Raw genomic sequence first — 18,217 nt, 5'->3', positions numbered from 1 at the left:
CAGAGATATGAAACGCTTCCAGCACCCAAAAATCTATTTCATTCTCTATTCTGGTCAGAACCCCTACAGGTCCCTTACCCCCCACTCAGAGACTCTGTTCCCTAGACTGTCAGACAGCTAAGAATAGAAGTTCTTTCAAAGGACCTCTTATCTGAATCTCATCCTCACTCTTTGGTTTTCTACCCTCCCACACACCTTGTATCTTTTCTTTCTCTCTCCCCTCTCATCTCACTCTTAACTTCTTAACTTAGAGTCTCCTCTTAGAGCACAAAGCACAAGATGGGAAGTCAGACTGGGTTTAAACCTGGCTCTACCGCTGTCTAGCACATGGGAACCCCTCAGAGCCTCTGTTTCCTCGCCTGCTAACTGGGACTGGTAAGAACAGTGTCCATCTCCTAGGGTTGTCAGAATTGGGGGCCCCATGCAGGTACTAAGTGTTCCCAGAGAAACTTTCATCACCAAACTGAGCTGGCCCTTGATCTTCTCTTTTGCTGCTAGTTTCTTGTCTCTTCCCTCTTGTACATATCTCATTAGCTTAGTCTCCCATGCTTTTTTCTTGCCTCCCTTGCGTTTGTTGAGATTTGTCATCCGAGAAATGGAACTGGGTCATAGCTACCCTACCAAGGGAGCATTTGATGTACAATTCTTCGCCCATGATATGTGCTTAATAATGGGATTACTTTCTCCTCCTTGGCCTCCTCTGTGCTGGTCTCTCATTCCTGGGTGCCCTTTTTCTCCTGACCTCTAACTCGGTCATTCCTCCCCGCTCTTCTTTTGGGCACATCCCCTATTTCCCCTCCTGTGTCTCTCCCCTTTCCCCACCCCCTACATTTCTCTCTAGCCTTCTTCTAGTCCCAGTCCCCTCAACACCTCTTGCTCCCAGCACTCCAGGCCAGGCTGTTCTGAAGGCAGTTACCAAGCTCTTTCCCCACCCTTAAGCTTTCTGAAGTCTGAGCTGGCCCTCCTGCCCCTTAGCCGATGGGCACAGCACTTCAGAGGTCAATGTTGTGGCTGTTTTGTTCTGAAGGGCTCTTTCAGCTGCTGTTCCCCTGGTGCAGCCAGCAATCATAACAGACCCACAGGATACCTTCCCAAGAAAACAAGTCTTTGTTTTCAGCCCTTTGCACTGGCCCAGCCCACCCATTTTGGAGCAGGAAGCGTGGCCCTGTCCCTTGAGGCAACCCAGAGCTAACTAGCAGTCTAGGGCAACAGAAGCAAATGAGGGCAAGCACCAAGAGTCTGGACACAGTTACTGTTTATTTTCCCCACATTAAAGGAGGGCTCTGCAATGAGGACTCCCTTTGGCCCTGTTCTAACTTAAACTCAGAGAAGCTTTCTGGCCTCCTTTTCCTGCCACTCCCCTCTCTATGGCGGAAGCACCTCTCCCTCTACCTGTGGTCCTGTTGCGGCTGTCAGCTGTGGCACCCCACCCACTCCTGCCCCATGTGACCAATTTATCTGACTCTTAGCAACCCCATGGACTGCAGCCCACCAGGCTCCTCTGTCCATGGGATTTTCCAGGCAAGAGTACTGGAGTGGGGTGCCATTATAAGGACACTAATCCCATTAGTGAGGTCTCCATCCTCATGAAGCCCTTCATCCTCCTGAAGGGCTCCATCCTCATAACCTAATTACCTCTCAAAAGGCCCCTTTCTCCAGATACCACCATACTGAGGGTAAGGGCTTCAGAGTAAGAATTTTTTGGGGACACATTCAAACCACAGCACTGGCTGAGTATCCTTAGATGAGTACTTTAGTTGTTGTTCTTTCTTTTTTTTTCTTTCTTTTGGCCTCAAACAACCACCATTTCATTATTTCCTATGATTCTGTGGGTCAGGAGTTCAGCCAGGACACACTGAGCACAGCTGGTCTTCATGTGATGTACAGTGAGTCTGGACCATCTCAGATGGCTTTTTCACTCATGGGTCTAATGGCTCAGCTGACACGGGTGGGATGAATTGCCCAGAGTCCTATATTTGCTGCCTCAGCTCTCCCTGTTGTCTGGGTTCCTTGCTTCTCCTCCATGTAGTCTTGCTCAGAGCCTCTCCCTCTGCACATGGCCTCTGCATGTAGTCTCCCTTTGGGTTTTTCATAATGTGGTGCTGGAGGAAGAAAGGCAAGCGAGGGGGAGGCCCGGACAGCTACCAGGGCTCATGGGGCCTGGGCATCCCAGATAGCACCTCCGCCTCATTCTACTTCAGTCCTATTTCTTTGAACCTGGGGTGCCCCATCTCTGAAAGAAGGTGACAGTAATAGTGCCCGCATCCCCAGATCATCATGAGGTTCTCTCCTGGCTCTCATCATGCACTGGGCCCTTTCTGGGTACCTATATTTTAGGTTCATATGCTCACTCAGTCCTCCCAATCACTGGTGTATTGGAGCCAACTTGCACAGGCTTGTGAGAGTGGATGGTTACATTTTCAGGAAATTTTCCAATAGTCCTTAAACCCTAGGTACCTTGAAATTGGCCTGGTGGGAGTATTTACACCAGAGAAATTGGAAACCTACATATTGGGGCCCTTTTTTGGGGGCGGGGGTTGTTTTCCACTATGTGTGTTTGTTTTCAAGCCCACTTACAGATGAGTAAACTGAGGCTCAGAGAAGTTTAATTATTGCCCTAAGTCAACCAATTTAGTAGGCAGCATATTTGACCCTGGAGCCCCAAATTGCATGCCCTTAACCACTGTGCTGTCCTACTTCTGTAGATGAGAAAAATGTGTATGAAAGAAATTCATAAACAGGTAAGGTCTCATAAATATTCATTATTAATTTTGATGCAGAAAAAAATCGTCTTTCCGTGTCTGTCTAGTGTTTATGTCTTTGTACATTTATGCTGCTAACAACTCTCTACTTAGGTCTCTGTCCCCTTCCTCTTCATCCCTGTAATCCTTCACATCACCCTTCCTAGGTGTGTTTCTCCAGAGTGCTCTTTCTCTGTTCCTTTCTTTGGCTTCTCGGCATCCCACTTGCCTTCACTTCTGACTCCCTTCCAGAGTCAGCTCTCTCTTGTTTCCTAGCTTCCCAGTTCACGTGTGGTCCTTCCCTCCCTCCTCCAAGCAGTAAGAAAGTCAGAACTGAATCTGCCTTCTCCATCTCGACTGTTACCGCCCCCTTTATCAGAATCCCAGCAGCAAACTCTCCATGCCCAAGTTCTGCAGCAATTGCTACTGTTCCCCCTTCACGGGTGACAGGGAGGCCAGACGGCTCATAATCTGATCGCTTTCCTTGTTCTCTGACACCCTGGAGAAACCACACATTCCATTTGGTGGTCGTCAGAAATAACACGCTTAAGCAACCTGGAATTATAAAACTGCTTAATTAGAGAGAGATGGTTTCACTGGGATATGCCCAGTTCTCCCTGGTGGTTCTATCTCCTTCTCCAAGTGCCTCCCCCTACCCCGCCAGCAGCTAATTGCTACCTTTAGCGCTCTCTCTCCCTTTATTTTATTTTCTGTGACATCAGGGCTTGTTTATAAAGAAAAATACTCTCTTCCATGTTCCAATTCTGTTTCTCCATCAGCAAACTCTAGACATTGACCTGAGTAATAAGGGTGGAAATCTTGTGCTTCCAAAGTGTCTAGCTCTTAAGTAAGCACCTACTTTGTGCTGCGTGCTGGTGATATGACCAGGAGCCAAATTATCTTCATGCTGATGGGGCTTACAGTCCAGAGGAAGACAGAGATAATTTTTTAAATATTGTGAGAGGTGATCTAAAAGAGTGATTTAAAGGGTGTAACAAGAGCACCTAATTAAGTAGTTGGGGAAGAGTCCTCATAGTAGGTGACAGCTAGCTGAGACACAGAAGATATTCAAGTGTTAGCTCAGCAAAGAGTATGGGACCAGACATCCATCTGCAGAGAAGGAGCTTGGCCTTCATAGCAAAGCACCTGAAAGAAGGGCCCAAAAGCTGTTCCCTGAGTCTGCCCTGAAATCTGGGGATATGTTGGGAGCCCCCAGACTTGACTTATCTAGCTTCTGATGTGTAGATCAGGGGTCAGTAAACCACAAACTGCATTGAAATATGCCCCGACACCTGTTTTGGTAGGTAAAATTTTACAGCCTTGCCTATTTGTCTGTCTGTTGTCAGTAGCTGAGGGGTATAGTGGTGACAGAGGCTGTGTGACCTCAAAGCCAAAGTAGTCACTATCTGGCCCGTGGCAGAAGAGAAAGGTCGCTGACCTTTGTTCTGGATTCACTCATTAGGCCAGTGGGAAGTGTGGGGTCTGGGCCAGGGGACCAGCTCTCAGCCAGTGGGGCCTGAGAACTGGGGGATCCAAAGACAGTGACAAGGGAACAGAAATGGCAAGGTAGCTGGCAATAGGATCTGAGTCCAGGCTGTGTGGTTCCTGCGGCTGCACTCTTCCCACCAAGCCGGACTGGTGGCACAAGATCAGCCTGAGAGGGGACAGGAGGGTCTGTCCCCCAGAGCCAGTCAGATGAGCAGGCAGGGGTTCCCAGAGACACAGGGACATAGGACCTTTCATGAGGTGGTCATATCCTCACCCACCATGGGGCCAGGTGGACAGAACAGGAGGCTTCCCAGCAAGATAGCCAAAGACTGACCACCTTTTCCATCACCCCTGGGCTTCTGCAACACCTTTCTTCCCTCATAGTCCCCACGTTACTGCACGGTCCTTCTTCCACTTATCCATTGAAAGAGAGCTTCTCAAACTTAAACGTGCACACCCATCACCTGGGAACCTTGTTAAATTACTGATGGTTCTGGGCTTCAGCAGGTCTGGAGTGAGGTTCTGATTCTGCAAGGTCAGACATGGGAGTGAACGGATGACTGGATGCCCGTCCTTGGTCCTTAGCAGATGTGGGTACATCCACTTCAAGGGGTCCCCTTGCGAGTGACCTGTACCCAGGCCATCAAGACAGAATATAGCAACATGGATATAAAGTCTCTATCCATAGCCTTTTACATCATCCATGTGTGGATACACAACATGTTTTTATAACCTTTTTCTCCCTCTAATTTAAACACATCATATGTTCAGTACTGAAAAAATTGGAAAAGACAGAAAACCACAACGAAAATGAGTAGTTTCTGCATTCTGTGGCTTTTCCACTTGGAACTATAATATGAGCATTTCCCTGAATCAATAGATATCTTTTGCCAGGATTATTTCTTTTTTAATTTTTTATTTTGGAATAATTTTCAACTCAGAGCAAAGTTGCAAAAATAGTGCAGAGTTCCCATGTACCCGTTGCCTAGCTTCCCCTAATGTTACATTTAATATAATCATAGTTCAGTTAGCAAAGCCAAGAAATTAAGATCAATTCCCTTACTAGTAGCTAAACTGCAGACCTTGTCACATTTTGCTCATTGTCCCACAGATGTCTTTTTCCTGATCTAAGGACCAAATCTAAGATTCCACATTGCATTAGTCATGTCTCCCTAGTCTTGGCTTAGATGGTAAAGAATCTGCCTGCAATGCAGGAGACCCAGATTCAGTCCCTGAGTCAGTAAGATGCCCTGGAGAAGGGAATGGCTACTCACTCTTGAAGAATTCCATGGACAGAGGAGCCTGACAGTCTACGGTCCATGGGGTTGCAAAGAGTTGGACATGACTGAGCAACTTTCACTTACCTTCTTCTCCAATCTAACAATTCCTTGGTCTTTTCTTGGTCTTTCGTGAATGTCATGCTTTTGAAGAATGCTGGATAGTTATTTTGCAGAATGTTCCTCAGTTTGGGTTTGTCTCTTGTTTTCTCCTGATTCAATCGAGGTTCTAAGTTTTTGACCAGAATACACAGGAGTGATACTGTGTTCTTCTCAGTGCATTGTATCGGGGGTTTAGGCTTCAGTGATTTATTACTGGGGATGTTAACCTTAATTAACCTTGGTTAAGGCAATATGTCCATGGGATCGCTGAGAGTCAGACACGACTGAGTGACTTCATTTCCACTTTTCGCTTTCATGCATTGGAAAAGGAAATGGCAACCCAGTCCAGTGTTCTTGCCTGGAGAATCCCAGGGATGGGGGAGCCTGGTGGGCTGCCATCAATGGGGTTGCACAGAGTCAGACACGACTGAAGCAACTTAACAGCAACAGCAAGGCAATATGTGCTGGATTTCTTCACTGCGAAGTTGCTCGTTTTCAGGATGGTGCTTGGCTGGCTGTATGGCTTTGCATTATTGATCTGTATCATAACCAGATCCTCTTTGTACACATTTACTTTGTCACCTGTTTTTTTTTTTTTTTTTTTTGCTCTGTTACAATGAATGCTGCAGTAGCCATTCCTACTGACATATCTATTAACCCATATCCCTGATTTATTAGGATAAATTCCTAGAAGTAGAATTGCTAGAACAAAAATTTTTCACTTTTTAAAAAACATTTATTTATGTATTTATTTATTTGGCTGCACGGGGTCTTAGTTGGGATCTTTGGTCTTCATTGTGGCCTGAGGAATCTTTAGTTGAGAACTCTTAGTTGCGACATGTGGGATCTACTAATAGTTCCCTGACCAGGTATCAGACCAGGGCCCCCTGCATTGGGAATGCAGGGTCTTAGCCACTGGACCACCAGGGAAGCCCCTGTTCATATTTTTAAGGCTGTGCATGCCTGGGGCAGGGCTGTTTGTTTCTGTTTGTTTCTTTCAGTCGGCTTTATTGAGGTGTAGAACATTGTATATCTGTACAACAAGACACATAGATTTGAAGCACACATTTCAGTGAGTTTTAGCAAATGTACGCACACAAATAACCACCACCCCATCACTGTACACAATATAAAATTTTATATAGACAATCTGAAATTTCTTTCATTCCCCCAAGTTCCCTGATGCCCGCTTACAGTCCGTCCTCCCCCATCTCGCCCCAGGCAACCACTGATCTTGTTTCCATCTTTGCAGTTTACCATGGCCTATTCTAGATCTTCATGTAACTCACAATGTCACAATATGTACTCTTTTGTGTCTGTCTCCTTTGATTGGCTAGAATGTGTGAGACTCATCCAGGCTGTTGTGTATCACAAACATTTGTTCCTTTTTTATTGCTGAGTAATACCCTATTGAATAAATATACCATAATTTGTTTATCCATTCTTCCATGAATGGACGTTTGGGCTGTTTCCAGTTTGGGGATATTATGAATAAAGCTGCCATGAACGTTTACCTGTGAATGGACATATATTTTCCTTTCCCCTGGGTACACACCTGGGAGTGGAGTGCTGGGTCCTAAAGAGGTTTCTGTTTAACTTCATTGAACACGGCAGGGTAGGTTATTTTCATGTCCATTTTATAGCGCAGGCCCCAGAAAGCTGAGGGACTTGAATAAAAGCTGGGAGAGGAAGAGAAGGAGAACCCTAGATACTTTTCCTGTTATTTCCTTTAATCTTCAGAGCCACCCAGAAGGTAGCAGGTGCAATTCCCATTCTGTAGGTGATGACAGTGAGGCTCGTGGACATGTAGCAAGTTGAGGTTCTGAGTCCCCCCAGCCTGAGACCCCAGCCCTGAGTCCATGTTCTTTCCCCACATATGATCCTGCCTCCTTGGAGACAGTAGGCAGGGGAGCTGGGCCATCTTTTCCTCTCCTCTTCTCTGCCTATCCTTCTCTGCATCCTGTGGTCCATCCTGCCCCTGCCACTGAGGGCAGTCACCCACGAAGCTGGGGCCAGCCCCCTAGAGATGAGCGTGATCTGTGTGCAGGGCCCGTGACTATTGCCCCATGATCGTCTTGAAGCCCTCAAAGCCACAGCAGGCACCAGGGAGTGACCCCCACTCCAACCTTCTACCAAAGGTGTCCAGTTTCTGCCTCCCTGAAAGGTGATCCTCAGAGCGTTGATCTCCTGGGCTGGTGGGCAGCGGGCGAGGGCAGCGGGCAGGGGCCTTGTCTCCCCGGCCACATCGCAGGCCCATTAGGAGCAGGCCTGAGTGCTTTCCAGAACTGATTAATGGGCTGGCTGTGACCTGGAATGTCATTACTCCCTGGGCTGGAGGGCCCCTCAGCTGGGTCCTTTGGGTCTTTACTGCTGATAATAATTGATGCTTTCTGTGTGGTTGCAGGGAAAGTTCTATCTGGTCATCGAGGAGGTGAGCCAGCTGTTCCGATCCCTCGTCCCCATCCAGCTGTGGTATAAATACATCATGGGTGATGATTCCTCCAACAGCTACTTCCTGGGAGGGGTCCTGATCGTCCTCTACAGCCTGTGCAAGGTGAGGTGGCCTGGGGGCTAGAGGGCTGGCCTAAGGACGACCCATTCACCAGCTGAACCTGGCAGGTGGGTGGGGGGTGCAAGTGAGGAACCTGGATAAACACCCTTATCTCTTTCTGTTTAACTGAAAAGCAAAATTCACACAATACAAAATTATTTTATCATTTTATAGTGAACAGTTCAGTGGCATTTAGAGTCTAGTTCCAGAACATTTCACAAAGAAATGTCCACAAAGAAAGGTGGCTCAGTAGAAAAGAACCTTCCTGCCAGTGCAGGAGACACAGGTTCGATCCCTGGCTTGGGAAGGTCCCCTGGAGAAGGAAATGGCAATCTTCTCCAGTATTCTTGTCTGGGAAATCCCTTGGACAGAGGAACCTGGTGGATCACAGCCCATGAAGTCACGAAGAGCTGAGCATGACTTAGCAACTAAACAACAGCAGCAGCAACTTGGGAAGCATCACTCCTCATTCTTCCATCAGCCACTGGCCACCACAGGTCTTCTTTCTGAAGACTCTCTGGATTTACCTTTTCTGGGCGTTTTCATGTAAATGGAATCATACACTCTGTGATGTTTAGTGTCTGGCTTCTTTCAGTTAGGGTCATTTCTGAGGTTCCTCCACATTATACCATATGTCAGTATTTTCCTGCATTTATGGGTACAGCCATCCTAATTTCTTGCCCATAAAACTCACTATATGCCATCCTTTCTCATTGTCTTCATAACAACCCTTCCAGATACATTCCATTATCATGTCAATATTATGGGAAGTGTACTGAGGTCCAGAGAGAAGTAACTTGTCCAGCGTCACTCAGCTGGAGATCACAGAACAAGCATCAAACCCAGGCAGGCTGCCTCCAGAGTCTGGAGATCTCAACCCACCAACAGCACAGCCATGGAATTTGTTTTCTGTTCCTCTTAAATTGCACACCCTCAACTCTGCAAATCAGTATAGACCACTCCTCTTTTCATCATTAGTGCAGAGTCAGATTCCCCACTCCTGACAATAAACACATCCTCCTCTTTCTTTTTCCGTATCTATTTCTGGCTTTAGAGAATCCTGGAAGAATCATGTGTTCCCTTTCTTTAAAGCAGGACTAGCCAGGCAGTCCATGTAGAGTCAACCACTGGGGCTTGTCTTGCCTGCCAATTCTGATCTGCTGGCTGTGGCTGACAGGAGTGCTAGATGGAGAAGGATGATCACAGCCTGGCTCAGAAGAAGAGTGATCGATTAGCAATGCCTGCCCTGGGCTTATGGCGGGGGAAGAGGCAGTAGGCATGCCATATATTCGCCATCCTGGCCCCACTGGCAGAGGAGACTGCTGATGGGTAGCAAGACAAAAGCCAAGTAAAACTGTTGGGAATGGGGAGTTTTAAATGGGAGGATGTACCCTGCAGATGTTCAAAGATGAGGCCCATGATGAGAAAGATCCTGAACCATCCTTGGATAGTTTGTAGCCATCCACTCACTCTCCTTTCAGTCCTTCGACATCTGTGGCCGCGTGGGCGGAGTCAGGAAGGCCCTGAAGCTTCTCTGCACCTCTCAGGTGAGTTGGCTTCTGATGGGCCTCACCGAGCTCATAGGAACCAGGAGCTGGGAACAGACCACACTGTGCTTCCGAGGGTGCCTATCCAGCAAGGGGCCACAGCTGTGTTTGTGTCTTTCTCCCTCCCTTCTGTCAAGCAGAATTATGGAGTCCGGGCCACGGGGCAGCAGTGCACAGAAGCTGGTGACATCTGTGCCATCTGCCAGGCTGAGTTCCGGGAGCCTCTGGTCCTCATGTGCCAGGTGAGCAGGGTCGGGCGGGACCGCTGGAGATGGGCGCCACGGGACCACAGGGCCCTGCCCCATGCAGGAGTCCCAGGTGCCTGTCCCCTGCCAAGCCTCGGGGCGCTGGGCTGGGTTTCTGGCAAAAGTGTGGTGAAGCCTGGAGTCTGTTAGACCCAAGTATAAAACTCAGTTCTGCCTTTCCCAGCTGGCTACCCTGGGGCAGGTTACTTCACCACTCCAAGCCTTGGTTTCATCAGTAAAATGTAGAAAATGCACATTTTGGTATGGTACAGTGTCAGAATGTTCTGCACGTGAATCTTAGCGGGTGTGTGGACCCCAAGTGGCTCAGTCCATCTCCCCAAACCTTGGTTGTTTTCATTTATAAAACGGATATCATAATAGTGCCTACTTCATTTAATCATAAGAGCTATTCTTATCAAATGAAATCATCCCTGGGAAGAGCTAAATTTGAAATATTCAGCCCTAAAACTTTATACTATTACAGTTATTAGTATCATTATAATTATTACTACCACTTGTTTTCATTATTAGTTGTGGGTCACCAACTCATAGTTCTGGTCAGTTACTTTTAGCTGCCTAAACTTAGCCCTTCTCCTCCTCCCCCAACCCTTCCCCCTCCCCCGCACCTTCTCCTCCTCCCCCAACCCTTCCCCTTCCCCCGCACCTTCCTGACATGGGGGCGGACTAAGATGTCAATTCAGCAAATGTGTATGAGTCAAAGCATCCTATCAGATACCGGGCAGGGGAGGCAGGGGGCACACAGACCCTGTCCCCTTCTCTAGAAGCACACAGTCACCCTGGGGAAACAGACGCATACATAAATAACTATGAAACAAGGCAGGCAGTGATAAGTGCTGTGTAAGAGAGATTCATGCAGCGTCCCAGGGGACCGGGCCAGAACTCGATGAGTTGGAGGTTGAGAAGGCTTTGGGGGAGGCATAGCCTGCAGACTGGAAGGAATGGGAGAGCAGACGGCTCTCCCCCTGTCCCCTTGCCCCCACCACCCAGGGGTAGGAGTACAAGAGGTGGGGGCCTTTTATGGCACCAACAAAATTTTTTTGTTTTTGCTGTTTGAGGATGTTTAAGAGGTTCATTTTTAATTGTATTTATTTTTAAAATTGAGAATAAATTTGTGTGACTCAAACATTCAAAAAGGAGATGAAGAAGTCATGATGATTAAATGCAATGTGGGACCTGATACAGAGAGAGGACAGGAGAGAAAAACCAGTGTCGTAAAATCCGAAGAGAGGCTCGAGTTTAGTCCATGGTCATGCCTCTGTGTGGGTTTCTTTCTTGGCTTTGACAAATCGACTGTGGTGATGCAAGAGGATGGTACTGGGGAGACTGAAACTGGGGGAGGGGTGTCCAGGAACTTTGCGTACTACCTTTGCAGACTTCCCTGGTAGCTCAGCTACCACCTGCAACGCAGGAGACCCTGTTTTGAAAGACCCCCTGGATAACGGATAGGCTACCCACTCCAGTATTTTGGGGCTTCCCTGGTGGCTCAGTCAGTAAAGAATTGCAATGCAGGAGACGTGGGTTTGATCCCTGGGTTGGGAAGATCCCCTGAAGGAAGGCATTGCAACCCACTCCATTATTCATGCCTAGAGAATCCCCAAACAGAGGCACCTGCTGTGCTGCAGTCCATGGGGTCACAAAGAGTTGGACACGACTGAGCGACTAAGCACAGAACAGTACAAGATTATTTCAAAGTAAAAAGTTCATTAAAAAGATATTCTAAAGATACAAAAAGGGAAGTGATGACAGGGCTCCTTCACTTATCCCTAGCTCCCTAGGCCCCCAAATACCCACACAGGCAACCATTGTTGCCAGTTCCCTTTATATCTTTCCAGAGATGCTCTGAAAAGTTTAAATACACAACACACACCATGAACATATCATTTCCAAAAAGACCTAACTCGTGGCCCATTCTGCATCATTTCTTTTTGATTTGAAACTCTGCCTGAAGAGATTGCTCCTTATTTGCATAACATCCCATGTTATGGATTGACCATCTTTGTTCAACCATCCTCCCATTGACAGGCCTTTAGTGGTTCATAGTCTTTTGTTACCACAAGTATGGTTGTCAGGAGGGATCAGGGATAGGGAGATCTGTAGCACCTACCTGGACTCACTGTGTTGATTAAATGAGTTGATTCAGGTGCTGCGTCTAGAACTACACGTGGTCAGGGTTCCATAAACACTAGCTCTCACTGGCACGTATTCCGTTCCACACGTGTGCAAGCTCTTAGTAGGATACACTCCTAGTAGTGGAATTCCTGGGTCAGAGGGTATGCAGTCTGACAGATACTGCTCAGTCGCCTTCCGTAAAGGAGTGCATCTGTTTGCGCTCCCAGTGAGGAGTGTGACGTGCCCTCTTGCTTCGCCGCCCTCACCAACACACCACATTATCAAGCCTTTCCTGAGCCTCGCCAATCTGACAGGTGACAACGCTCTCTTGGTGCAGTTTTCACTTGCATTTGTCTAATTATGAGAGCAGATGAGCGTCTTCTCATATGCCTCAGAGCCATCTGTATTTCCTTCTCGGTAGCAGTGATTATTTGAACATGATGTCAAGGTGAAAGTTTTTCTTCTTCCTTGATGGCAGTCTCTCCAAGCCTTAGTCTATGTGTCTCTCTCCCATTCTTCTCCTGGTACCAGTATGTGTCCCCATCCCTGGATTAGAATTGGTGGGAGGGGTTGGACAAGACACCGCCATCCCAGAGCTAGGAGCAGTGGCCACACCCAGTGCTGCTGAAGCCCACATACCTGGCCAGGCCCAGTACACGCCTCAGTCTTGCTCTGCTCCTGTGAGCTGGGCTTAGAAGGACAAGGACAAAGATGCCTTCCACAGGGAAAAGGGCCTCAGTAATTCCTAAATGCACCGAATGAATGAGCAAATGGATGAATGAGTCACGTGTTACATCCTCATTCAAGGCTTCCCTGATTCTGTTTCCCCAGACTAGTCAGCACCCCTAGCTATGCAGCCTCCAGATCATATGTTTTTCCTTAAGAGCATCTATCCCAGTTGTCAGCTAGATGGCTAATTGGGCGACTGGTTAGGTCAGGTCTGTCTCCTCTTTGCCAGATTGTAAGCCACTTGGGAGTGGTGACCATGTTGTCTTAGTAGTGTAACCACAGTACTGACTCAGTAAACAATGGCTGGATAGAAGGAATGGGATGGTTGGAGAGATGGATGGATGGGTGGATGGGACAGATAAGATGGATAGAGCACCTCCTGAGGGCAGGATCTCTCCCAAGTCCACACTCCAGGATACATAGCCAGGGAAGGGTTAACCATCCAGCCCCGCCTGTGATCCCCCACCAACCACAAACTGACCTGATGCTACACATCCCAGCCTGGAAGGACCCCTCTGCCCCCTCCCTCTGTAGACACGCCTTTGTTTCTCTAGATGTGGGAGGCAGTCCTAGGTCATGAACTCCTCCAGCCCTGCCCCTGGGGTCCTGTGTGCTTTGAATCTCTTAATTTGGCACTGGATTCTGTCCTGTCTGATTCTCTGAGAAGGAGACCATGAGCTCCTGGAGGCCAGGGACCAGGTCTTCATCATGCTGGTATCTCTAGAATCTTCCACCTAACCTGCATGGGAAGGCATTCATTTGTCAGAGTGCAGGCCGGGGCTGGGCAGTGGGGTTACAGCAGCAGCAGTCACTGCCCTGTGGAGCTGCTGGGCCTGCTGACCCCTGGATCCTGCACTTCAGACCTTGGTGAGAATCGGCACGGCCTTCAAGACTCTGCATGGCCTCCTCACCTCCTCCCCCCCACTACCCTACACCCTGTAGCCACTTAGAGCATCTCGAGATTCTCAAACACTTTCCCATCTCAGGAGGTTTGCACAGCTGTTCCCTTCAGCCTGGAATGCTCTAGCCCCACCCCTTCTCTTCCCCCAGTTAACCCCTAAACATCCTTCAGACTTCAACACAAGCATCACCCCGCCTCCAGGAACGTCCCTTGACTATGCAGAGCAGAAATCGTCTGTCTTGTTCACTGCTGGGTCTCAGCTCCTAGGACCGAGGCGGGCATGGGGTGGATGCTGGGGGAGGCGACCCCAGTGGTCCTAATTGCTGTCCCCCGCAGCACGTGTTCTGTGAGGAGTGCCTCTGCCTCTGGCTGGACCGTGAGCGCACCTGCCCGCTCTGCCGCTCGGTTGCCGTGGATACCCTGCGCTGCTGGAAGGACGGGGCCACTTCGGCACACTTCCAGGTGTACTAGGGCTGAAGACTGTGGCCCCGGGGCTCGCAGGCACACCAGGGAGATGATGGAGGGTCAACGGTGTCAGGACCACCTCTGAGAGCTTCCTTGAAAACAGCCCTCGGGCCCCAACTGCCCTCCCTCCTGCCTCTCTCCATCCAGCCACCTGTCCCCCACCCCACCCCCGCCCTCACCTTCCTCTCTTGTTTGCCTCCACATGGGGATGCCTTCTCACTCACACTTGGTCTCCACCGAGGTCAGTCTCCCTCCTCCCTCCGAGTCAAAGAACTGATAATGGACCAGATTCTACCTGTTGGTGATCATAACCCGTGGTGACCTGACACCTGATGCTGCAAACCGGAGAGAGGCCTTTCAATGCCGCCTCCCCACCAGGGCCCCAGGTCTGCAGATGAGAATCACTGTGAAGTATTTTTCAAATGCAAATGCTGGGCCCCACCTTATACCTACGGGAACTTCGTGTATCAGAACCCTCAGAGTGAGCCAGGCAGGGTCTCGAACTTTCGGCCCAGATGACCTCCTATAACACTCACACCGCCCCAAGGTGGAGGTACTGTTGTCTCCTCTGTGTCACAGATGAAGAAACTGAGCTCAGAGCTCCATGTGGAAACATTTCCAGGTCACCCGGCGAGCAGTGATGGACCAAGCTTGCAGCCCTGGCCTGTCTGGCTTTGGAGCCTGCCTCTTACCCACACACTGATGTGCTGCTCAGACACTGCGGGCATGAGGCCCCTCAGTCATGTTTTTTTTTTTTTTTTCAACGCACAGGAGGTGATTCTGACGTCATCGGTGACTCAAGTATGTAGTGTGTTTCATTTGGACTGGGTTGAGGATGCTAATATTGAATGCCAGCTCTGAAAATCTAGTCGTGACTGGGTTCACAGGAAATTTTGGTCCTTAAAGTTGCTGTTTAGCTGGATTCCTGCCAGGATGCTCAGTTGTGATTGGGTATCTTCCAAGTGGCACAGTGGTAAATAACCCATCTGCCAATGTAGGAGACATGGGTTCGATCCCTGAGTTGGGAAGATCCCCTGGAGGAGGAAATGGCAACCCCCTCCAGTATTCTTGCCTGGGAAATCCGATGGACGGAGGAGCCTGAAGGGCTACAGTCCACAGGGTCGCAGAGTCAGACGCGGCTGATCGAGCACAGCACATGGCACATCAAGAAAGGCCGGTTCCAGAGACCTGCCCGGAGGCAGTGGCTAAGACTCTGTGTCCCCAGTGTGGGGGCCTGGGTTTGATCTCTGCTCAGGGCACTGAGATCCCACATGCCATGGGACGTGACCTGAAAATGAAGAAATAGAAAGGCCGCCCCTGGTCCAGATGCGGGTGTTACTGGGTGTCCCCTCCCGTATTTATTTCTCTTCTCCTTTTGTCCTGTCCCTCATTTAAATCTCAGGCTTGTCAACAGCTCCTGTGGCCATTGCCTTCTCCTCTAGTAGCCTTCAGAGCAAAAGGCAAGATCCTTGTTACGGATTTTTTTTCCACAAGCCAGTATGCTGGCAGAGAGCACAGCAGCGATCCATGTTTCCTGGAATGTCTCTACCAGAGCTCCTAATCTCTGTAACACAAGCTCTCCACCCACGAGACCCTCTCTGCTCTGAAATCTGGGAGGAGAAGGCACAAGTGGCCCCTTGGAAGCCACTGGAATCTTGCCTGGCCTACCCACCCTCCCAGCGCTATTCTCTCACTGTCAACCTCAGTACCACAGGTCAGTGCCAACAGCATTAGAGAGCATTCTGGGTGGCTACTGAGCAGATTAGCAAGAAAGCCCCGAGAGAAATGGTGGGAGCCTTACTGCCACCTCACCCTCAGCCAGGATTCTCATGCCCATCCCATCCCCAAGAGATTCAGGGCATTCACCCCTTTTGTGCTATCAAGTCAGGACCTTTCCTTTGCCTGACATCCCTGGCTCTTTGCTGGTACCCAGCAAGACATCCCTTCCAGGGCAGCGTGGCATCTTTCAGGCTCTGTTACTATGGCAATGGCCGTGATGTTAACAATCCCACTTGCCTGGATAATCAAGTCGGAAGGGGAAGTGGGGCCAGGGGGATTTGGCTGCTCTGCCCCCTTCCCCCTCTCCCCCGCCCCCCACCCGGCCACCTTGAGGAAGAACTGAAGGGACACAACAGGAGCTTCTACAGCTGATTTTTATCACAAGGATCATCCTGCCTGCAGATGCCATCAAAGAAGCATGAGAAAATGCCACTGAAGAAGACTTACTAATGTGCCAGCGTGTGATGGAGCAGACAGAGCAGTCTGCTGCGAGTCAGGCCTGGAATTTTGATTTCAGACTCCACATGGCTTTGGGAAGTCACTTTACCTCCCCGTAGCCATCTCCAGGGTGACAAAGCCTAGTGCATTATCTGCGGGAACCAGGGAAACCAGCAATGTAGATTACAGATGAATACCCCCAACCATTTTGTCAATTACACTCATGCCACCAAAAAAAAATATTGAACGTTCTGCAAATAATGAGCCATGTCTCAGACACTATAAAGACTGTCACATGCGGGGGACATTTGGGGAGGGGGGGCAGGTGGGATGATTTAGTTAGATTTTATTTATGTATCCCACCCTCAAGTCACGTTCTGGAGGTTTCCTTTTGGGGTGGGAGGATTTAACTTCTGCTCAAGGCAGAGAAACAGTGGCCAGGGGCAGAGGTTTCCAGACATCAAGCTGCATATTTTCCCTAACATGAGAAAAGCAGCCAAGAGTCACCATTGGAAAGAAGAACAATGCCACTGTCTTTTATCCACCTCGGCTCTGCAAACTCATTTGTTAGAGGCAGGGTTAATTGAGTGTCAGGTGGGAGAGTCCTGCTCTTAATATTTTATGATTCACTGGCTGAAGTTCCACGGAGTCCTTGGAAATGGCTCTCCTAATGTAAAAGATCTTGAGCGTAATAAATACGAGATGAAAAAGAAAAAAAAAAAAAAAAAAGCTTTGGACCTGGATGTCATAGGTTCATTATCTCCCTAAGGGGAGCATGTGAGAGGCATGGGAACACTTCCAAGCTGCCAAGACCTGGGGTTGGAAATAGGAAATGTAAAGTGAGTCCTGGAATCTTAGTATGTTTGCTCTGGGCCAAACAGAGCCGCCTTTGGTGTATTTAACGTCCCCTTAAGTTGCAGTCTGCCAATAAATATGATGTGTTGATAAAAATTACATCTGGGTTTTGAGTCTCCATTTTCCTCTTGAAGCCAGGTGGACCTGTTTTAGGACAACTTTGAAGAGATGTTTTGTGCACGGGGTGGTTCTCTGATGGCAGTTTTTCCCCAGAGTGGATCCCATTGAGTTGCACATGATTTATTAAGGAAGTGCTCCCAGGAGAAACCAGTAAGGGAATGGGTGAAACGAAATGGGAGAGGGAGGAGATGCAGCCCAATAAGAGGGCGACTTTCAGAGAAGTCCCAGCTCAGCTTGGTCCCACGGGCAGCTCTGGAGCATGAGCTGCATCTCAGAATTGGTCCAACCCTGAGGTTTCTGTGCTCCCAGCCATGGGCTCATGCGGGAGGTGGGAGGGACTCTCAAGCACTCCACTCAGGAGGCCCCAAGCCTCTGAAAGTGTCAGGTGCCACAGAACACACTAAGATGCAAGACAGCACTGAGAACTGGTAAGAGGGATCAGAAGGGATCTCGGTGTGGCATCTACAGTGCCCACTGCAGCCTTCACTATAGGCTGAATGATACCAGGTGCATGGGCTGATTCAAGAAGGGTGTTCCCAGACCCCAGAGGATGATGGGTATTTAAAATATAAATATCAGTAGTGACACCTGGTGCCTCTCAGGTCAGCATTAGGAAGCCAGCCACACAAGCATCATCAGGCAGAACCTTTTGGTTGGAATCATTGGTAAACCAAGTCAGCTATGTCTTGAATAAAAGGACTCTATTTGGTTCATGTAAGAGCATGGGCTTCAGGTACAGCTGGATTCAGGGGCTCCAGGGACATTAGAATCATGTCTTTCCATCCCTCGGTTCTGTTTTCCTTTGAGATGCTTTGATTTTCAGGCTGTCAGATCCCATGTGTTGGGAAG

The 18,217-nt window shown here is 48.9% G+C and overlaps 1 protein-coding gene across 2 annotated transcripts in view; it reads left to right on the top strand.

Moving 5' to 3' along the window:
- RNFT2 (ring finger protein, transmembrane 2) overlaps positions 1–17,347 on the top strand; it is a 62,176-nt gene extending 44,829 nt beyond the window's left edge. For both annotated transcript variants that reach the window (XM_070769603.1, XM_070769604.1), the window contains exons 8-11: positions 8,013–8,162; positions 9,641–9,706; positions 9,847–9,948; positions 14,048–17,347. In XM_070769603.1, coding sequence (XP_070625704.1) covers positions 8,013–8,162; positions 9,641–9,706; positions 9,847–9,948; positions 14,048–14,182 — 453 coding nt within the window. In that variant the 3' untranslated portion in view covers positions 14,183–17,347. The remainder of the gene's footprint in view (positions 1–8,012; positions 8,163–9,640; positions 9,707–9,846; positions 9,949–14,047) is intronic.
- Positions 17,348–18,217: the final 870 nt, after the last annotated feature.

The sequence above is a fragment of the Bos indicus genome, chromosome 17 (genome assembly GCF_029378745.1).
Source record: "Bos indicus isolate NIAB-ARS_2022 breed Sahiwal x Tharparkar chromosome 17, NIAB-ARS_B.indTharparkar_mat_pri_1.0, whole genome shotgun sequence".
NCBI classification, from domain to species: Eukaryota; Metazoa; Chordata; class Mammalia; order Artiodactyla; family Bovidae; genus Bos; species Bos indicus.
This window is presented reverse-complemented; position numbering and strand designations above follow the sequence as displayed.